The sequence below is a fragment of the Corvus brachyrhynchos genome, unplaced genomic scaffold, assembly GCF_000691975.1.
Source record: "Corvus brachyrhynchos isolate BGI_N302 unplaced genomic scaffold, ASM69197v1 scaffold11, whole genome shotgun sequence".
Taxonomy (NCBI): domain Eukaryota; kingdom Metazoa; phylum Chordata; class Aves; order Passeriformes; family Corvidae; genus Corvus; species Corvus brachyrhynchos.
Window position 1 is genome coordinate 2,587,742 of NW_008236965.1, and position 7,642 is coordinate 2,595,383.

Consider the following 7,642-nt stretch of genomic DNA (forward strand, 5'->3'; position numbering starts at 1 on the left):
ACAAGAAGATAGGGAAAAAAAAAAAAAAAAAAAAAAAAAAAAAAAAAAAAAAAAAAGGGAAAGGGAAAAAAACCCATTTAAGCAATCCTGCCCAGGCAAGCAAAACAACCGGGCACAGCCGAGTCTGTTGCGTGAGGTGAATGATTTAAAGCCGGCAGGTTTCATCCCTCGGCGCTGCCGTCCGTCGGTCCCTGTGAGCGCTCCCGCTCAGCTTTTGCTCCCCGAGGGATGCGGAGGGAGAGCCCCGGGAGGCGAGCGCTGTGAGGAGGCAGCTTGTGCAAGCCGAAGGAAGTAAAGCTTCTGGTCAGCTCAAAGATAAGGAGGCACGACTCACACCCTGGGCTGGCCTCCAGCCCGGGACAGCGCTGCCTGGCGGGGAATTACGCCGAGCTTTCCCGAGTCCCTCTCCCTACGGAGGTGGTGCTTTCCCTGAGCTGACACCTCCGCTTCCCGCGGGCCAGGCTCTAGGACGGCGACTCTCCTCCCAAGACAAAACACCGCCTGCAGCAATGCAGTAAAGCACGCTTTTTCGGAGGAAAAGTTTGCACTGGCTTTTTTGAATTATATGGACAGCGAAGGCTCTTTACAAGAAGAGGGGAGGGGGAAGGGTTGTTTTCCTCACGTATATTTTGTTTTAACTTATGTAGACAAAAAAAGCCTCCTTCCATGCCGTCGCTATGGCTACGGCTCGGCTCATTGTGCAGGAGCCTGTGAACAGGAAAAGGCCAAGCGGAGAGGGGGCGGCGAGCCCGGCGCTCCCTCTGCTCGCAGCCGGGGACGGTGCTGACGCATCCTCCGGCCGCAAGTTTGTCCAAGGCCACCCTTCTGTCCCCTCCCGATGGGAGTGAGGAAACTCTGCCATTGCGAAATGTTCGCCGGCTGCCTCAGCCTGAGGAGAACTTCCCGGGGCATGAGTTTGAGGGGGAGAGCGAGGAGGAGCTTTGCACCTCAGCTCCCTGGAGATGTTATCAGCGCTGGTAACACTCGCTCCCTAACTCTTCCCCGCAGGCAGGCTCGCTAAAGCAGGGGAACAGGGCAGCGCTGGCTGACCTGCAGGCCACACGCCAGCCCTGTGCCTCTGCTGTGATGGGCTCCCACTGGTGGGACACCAGTGACCAGCTCACAGCCAGCTGGTATTGCTCAGCCCCCATCCGTATGCTGGCACTCAGCTTGGCGGTGTGATTGTGGTCCTGGAACCGAGGAAAGTCATGCCAGGTGAGGTTTCTCCAGCATCTAAAGCCACAGAAAACACTCTGCTGTATGTCTCAATTGTAGTTCCAGAGTCGCTTTGGTCCTCCCGTAGCTTGAGAAAAAGTTATTGAGGGGATTTAAAATTGGTCTTTTCTTGACCCATGGCATTACCACATCACTGTTGGAGAGTCAATCTTACCAAAACTGTGAGAATATTTCTGCTGGCTTTAAAAACCCTGCCTCTTAGTAGGATCTCAGCAAAAGTCACATCTGAACAGTTGGTCCCTGTATGTCCTTTCACATGTGAATGTTTAAAATTATCCCCACTGGCTAGAAAAGTCTTCTCATTTAGCACTGCCTCACTTGTTTTCTGTGACTCCCTGAGAATCCATTCCATCAGAATTTTAGAAAATGCAATGGTAAGCCACACTGGCAGAAGATGAACAAGATATGATAAACAATTTTAAATTGATTGAAAATTTGACTAAGCTGCTTACTTTCCTAATTATAATGCCTAATTAGTTAGCTTGTTCCATTCAGTCATGCAGCTTTGATAGCTTTATTGTGCTCCAGAAGTCTGGGGCCTGAGATTTAAGCAGGCCTGCCCTAGATATCTAATGAACTGTTAATTTCAAAATAAAAACACTCTTAAACTGCTCTACTAGCAATCACCTTCTGGTCTGATACATGGAGCCAGAAGCACCAGCTTAAAATAACTTCCAAACAGATTGTACTAGGACTGAGATGCAGTGGGTATGAGATGAGTAGGTTAATGTAGCTCACAGAGTAACCAGTGAAGTTACTACATCTTTACCAAGGAGAAGATACACCACCCTGATGCTCAGTGAGAGCTGCTGGAGACCATCTCCTCTTTCCCATTCTGCCTCCATCACCAGCTCTTGAGCTGGTTCCTTGGGTAGGCTTGTTCTCACTTCCTTTGGCCTGCTGAATTCCAGAAGAGTACAGGCTCAGCAAGGGTAGGGAGGTTTGTAGCCCGGCATTTAATCTTTGGCCAAGTGAGAAACACATTTCCACTCCCCTTGAGTAGAAGAGGGATTTGAACCTCAGGCTCCTGTGTGTGGTATGAATGCTGCCACAGCTTCTGAGGTGCTGCACAGGGGCAGTCCTGGAAAGGGATGTTTCTTATGCAGAACCTGACCTGCTCAATCAAAGTAATTTTTGTGACAGATTCCATTCTCAGTCCAGCTGGAGTTAGACCAGATAAGCACTGGAACCATATCACAGAATCATAGAATGGTTTGGGTTGGAAGGGACCTCACAGACTATCTTGTTCCAACCTCCTCCATGGTCAGGGATGCCACCCAGTAGACCACGCTGCTCAAAGCCCCATCCAGCCTTGCCTTGAATGCGTCCAGCAATGAGACATTCACAACTCTGGGCAACCAGTTCCAGTGCCTCACCATCCTCACAGTAAAACTTTCTTCTTATGAGCCAGTCTAAACCTGTTCTCCTACAGCTTAAAGCCCTCTTACCCCTGAGAAAAGTCCCTCTCCAGCTTTCCATAGCCCCTTTAGGTACTGGAAAGCTGCTAGGTCTCCCTGGAGCCTCCTCTTCTCCAGGCTGAGCAGCTACAACTCTCTGAGTCTGTGTTCATGAGAGGGGTGCTCCAACCCTCTGATCATCATCACGGCCTTCTCTGGACTCACTCCAGCAGATCCACATCCTTCTGATGTTGGGAACCCCAGGGCCGGATGCAGCACTCTGGGTGGGTCTCACCAGAGTGGAGCAGAGGGGCAGAGTCCCCTCCCTGGCCCTGCTGCCCATGGTGCTTTGGATGTAGCCCAGGACACTGTTGGCCTTCTGGGCTGCAACTGCCCATGGCCAGCTCACATCCAGCTTCTCACCCCCTTGGAACCATATCACAGAATCATAGAATGGTTTGGGTTGGAAGGGACCTCACAGACTATCTTGTTCCAACCTCCTCCATGGTCAGGGATGCCACCCAGTAGACCACGCTGCTCAAAGCCCCATCCAGCCTTGCCTTGAATGCGTCCAGCAATGAGACATTCACAACTCTGGGCAACCAGTTCCAGTGCCTCACCATCCTCACAGTAAAACTTTCTTCTTATGAGCCAGTCTAAACCTGTTCTCCTACAGCTTAAAGCCCTCTTACCCCTGAGAAAAGTCCCTCTCCAGCTTTCCATAGCCCCTTTAGGTACTGGAAAGCTGCTAGGTCTCCCTGGAGCCTCCTCTTCTCCAGGCTGAGCAGCTACAACTCTCTGAGTCTGTGTTCATGAGAGGGGTGCTCCAACCCTCTGATCATCATCACGGCCTTCTCTGGACTCACTCCAGCAGATCCACATCCTTCTGATGTTGGGAACCCCAGGGCCGGATGCAGCACTCTGGGTGGGTCTCACCAGAGTGGAGCAGAGGGGCAGAGTCCCCTCCCTGGCCCTGCTGCCCATGGTGCTTTGGATGCAGTCCTCAGGGTTGGTTTTCTGGGCTGTGAGTGCACATTGCCAAGACACTGTTGAGCTCCTTGTCCACCAATACCCCCAAGGAAGAGCTACCTTCTGCTCTCTTCCAAGAGCTCCTGTATTTTTTATTAGTGCTCTCATTCTTGAAGCAACAGCTGACAACCAAACCTCATACCTGGGCAGAGCTGACACACTGCTGACTACACATCAGCTAAAAACAAAACAGAAAATAAGAATAGTTTCACACACAGCTCTCTCTTTGCCCTAGGTAGTGATACCTTAATCTTAAAATCAGTTCAGCATTTCCCACTGCTGAAGCAGCCACTTCCCACTACTCTCTAGGATGAGGAAACATCTTCCATGCAATCCATGATTTATGCAGTGACCAGCAGGATTAAAACCTTGTTTAATTAAACCAGTTTATGTTACAATGCAGTTAAGTCTCTTCCCTTCCTTTGAAGTGAAAGTAGTGCGGGCCAAAAAAATCCTTTTATTGCAGGGTTACCAGAGAGCAAGAGGAGAGCAGCAGAAAGCTTGCATGCATCCACTTTCACCATCAACTTATGAGAAGGGCAAATACAGTACTGTGAAGTTGTTAATTTGTTTCAAAGACAACTCAAAATTGATGAGCAGCATTGTTTTCACCTATTGCTGTGCAAAGGCGTAAACACACAGGGACGGTTTCCCTCTTACAGCTCAACACAGCCACTGAAGCTCAGCAGAAATGCTGAACCAGACCTGGTATCAGGTACAGAAACAGAAGCCACCAGAAGCACGCAATTTTGGTGCTTTAAGAATCACATAATAGAGCTTTTTGTGTAGTTTGTAAATATACTTTCATTCCGTGCAACCAGTCAAACCCACTTTTTGTTACTTAGGCTTTGAAATCACACCAGGATGCATCTTTCCCTTCAAGGCTATGCCCTTCTAACTGAGGTGCTCTGCAGGTAACTGGAAGTCCCAAGCTCCAGACTTTCTGGAACAGCTGTCCAGAGAGCAGAAACCTAATTTAGGGACTCCAACTGCACCTAAAAATGTATGTCACAAGCCAGGATGCCCCACACCACACAGGAAGCAGGGGTTGATATCAAACCCTTTCCAATACTCAGGTGCTCAGAACCTTGCCATGTCCCACAGGCACACAAGTGCACTGGGACCATGGTAAATCATTTCACTTGTGAGAAGGTTGAAGTAAATTGAGTCTTTTATTAATTTGTGTATTATTTGACAGAAAACTTTATGTGAAAATGAAAAGTCAAAACTATGGCCATGAAGTGAAAACACTATTTTATTTTTATAAAAGGCAATAATTAAAACAAACCCTACCAGTGTGTACATTGTACACATTTCAATGACACTTACAAGAATGAAGTTTCCATATACAAGGATTACAAGCCCACACTGGTAAAGGATGCACACAAGCACATACTGAACTTCACAGATGCCTCAACTCCAGATCACAGTACCAATTACTCTATGACCACACCTGCGCTGTCATTATTAGCATCCACACTACTTTATTCCACTACAGACTGTACATACACAGAAAGCAAGGAGTTTATTCAGAGAGCACATATATTCACAGAAACAAATTATTTGCTGGAATAATCTCTCACTCTTCTGCTGCCATCTTCAAGAGATACTCTTTGTCAATCTTGAAGAGCCTCCAGCCCTCCTCAGTGGACAGATCCGAGGCGCCCCTTCTCTTGTAGAACCTGATGGAGGGTTCATTCCACTCCGCGACGAGGAAGTGCATGCTGCTGCAGCGGCACTTCACAGCCACCTGCAAAGCCAACGCCACACAGTCACAGCCCCCCGAGAGAGCCCCAGGGACAACCAGCCACATTACTCAGCAGCTGTGTATCACCACAAGTCATTGAGTTCATTCCAGCAGCCACTGCAGCATTTCTCAAAGTCTACCAGACTCCAGGGAATGTTTTAAGCCATCTAGAGTCCTGCCACCTCCTTTAATTCTTGTTTAGACTTAGAACTTTGACATACCTGACTCAAGTTCTTCAGAATCTCTGACCCAATACCAAGTCCTAAAAAAACCAAAAAACAAGAAACTTAAGTTTTAAATCTACAGAAGCCCTATGGGTAGCAACTCATCTAATTCTGCAATAGGTACCTCTGTACTCAGCCATCACATAAAAATCTTCAAGGTACAGCAGTTTTCCAATCCATGGATCATAAGTGAAGTAATACATGGCAAAGCCCACGACACATGTTTCTGAAACAAACGGTGTAACTTCAGCTAGTCAGAATTTAAAAGGCAAAAATATTAGGTCTTACATGCATGTTTAAACATACAGATTCTCTGGTACATGCAGACATTTGATACTAGGTTACAATTAAAAATGAAGCTTGCAAGTAAACACACAATTGAAAATACAAGTTCTGACAAATTTGTATCAACCTAGTAAAAAAAGATTGCCCTGTCCATACCCTGAAATCCTCAAAATCATAGTACGTGTTAACACAGCTTTTTTTCCACAAAATAATGCACACCTGATTAATTACTGATTAATTTCCAGTCTGGAATACAAGTAAGAACTTCACACAGCAGCTCACAATCTGGATGATTGCCCCAGCTCTGCTTCCTTAGGAATAGTCTGTCAAACCCTGAGGAACACTGATCTTTCTGTGTACATTCCTCAGTAACTACTGTGCCAGAAGGCCTATTTACAGGCCACCTTTACAGCAGCGTTTCAAGCACTTCCACTTATGCTTCCACTGAGAGCATCACGCTGTTTTCTTTACCTTCAACACCATGAAGTCAAGGGAAGCAAAGCTACAGCTTCAATTTTAACTCTGTGGCTCAAGAGAGAAGAAAAACCAACTCTTCCAACAACAGCCCACTCAAACAAACCCTGAGTATTTTAACTACATCTGCCATAACACTCTGCACATACTGTAAGAGAAGCGTGCAAACAGGTTTCTGTCATCTACTGTGTCTTTGGTAAAGGTTTGGGAATAGCACTTGTCCCTGTAGACCTTACCTCTTATTATGATCATCTACTTTATTGTGTAACGGATCTTTTAGTTACCTCCCCGCCCATCCATGTACACAGAAGGGCCATGTACATGGCGAAGCTAGAGACTGTAACCTGAAGATTGGGGACAAATTAAAGAAAAAAATGTGATTCAATAGAATTACATAAAGGTAAGTCAGGGTCAAATAAGAAAAGCCATTTAATTAATTGGAGTCAAGCACATTATGTTATACCTGATCTCCCATGCTTCCAGGATTAGCAACCACTTCAGCAGAGTATCAGTGTACATTACTGAATTTTAGCAGTCAACCTACTCCTCCTACCCCAGTCCACTGGTGGAACCTTATCTACAATCATTTATATTAAGCAAATGATGCTTCTGTGTACTTAGCGTCCAAAAATAAGTATCAGGAAGTCTCACCTCCAGACGACCACTGGTCTTTCGGCACTTCTGCAACCAGACAATGGTAGAAAGGGTGCTCGCCAAAACCATCCTCAAGCAGCTCTGGAAAAGCAGAATACACGCGCAGCTGAGCCACAGGCGCTGTCACTCAGCCGCCAACCGGGTGAGCTCTTGCAGCCTCCGTACCTTTCTCAGTTAGGACCACTTGGTCCTCCATGTCCTCGTATTTCGCCAGTTCCTGGAAGAGAAGGAGATTGTGAGCAGCCTCTCTCCGCCCCCCCGCCCTTGCGCAACAGCTTGTTTTGCTCCGGCAGCGGGCAGCGCTGATCCCCCGCACCCCGCCCGCACCTTGATCAGTCGCAGCAGGTCGGGACAGTCCTCGGGACGCGCGGCGCGGATACTGAACGAGGCCATTTTCGGCGACGCTTCCCCCTGCGGCCCCCTCGGCTGACGAGTCCCCGGTGTGTGAACAGGAGGAGAAGCTGCTTCTTCATTCGTGTCCCGGGCGCGGCGGCCCCCTGCGGTCAGTCAGGCTGCGAGCATGTCCCGGCGGCGTTCGGCTGCTGGCGGTCCCGGCTCGCTACCGCTCCTTCCCCGGCTCGGAGAGTGCGGCTTAC

The 7,642-nt window shown here is 48.1% G+C and overlaps 1 protein-coding gene across 1 annotated transcript; it reads right to left on the reverse strand.

Annotated features, from left to right (window-relative positions):
* Positions 1 to 4,899: 4,899 nt before the first annotated feature.
* SAT1 (spermidine/spermine N1-acetyltransferase 1) lies at positions 4,900 to 7,636 on the reverse strand. The gene is made up of 6 exons (XM_008629235.2): positions 7,374 to 7,636; positions 7,212 to 7,263; positions 7,044 to 7,127; positions 5,758 to 5,859; positions 5,631 to 5,671; positions 4,900 to 5,412 (listed from the first exon to the last, which is right to left on the reverse strand). The coding sequence occupies exons 1-6, from the start codon at positions 7,437 to 7,439 to the stop codon at positions 5,242 to 5,244; spliced, it is 516 nt and encodes a 171-aa protein (XP_008627457.1). The 5' UTR covers positions 7,440 to 7,636; the 3' UTR covers positions 4,900 to 5,241.
* Between the last annotated feature and the right edge of the window lie 6 nt (positions 7,637 to 7,642).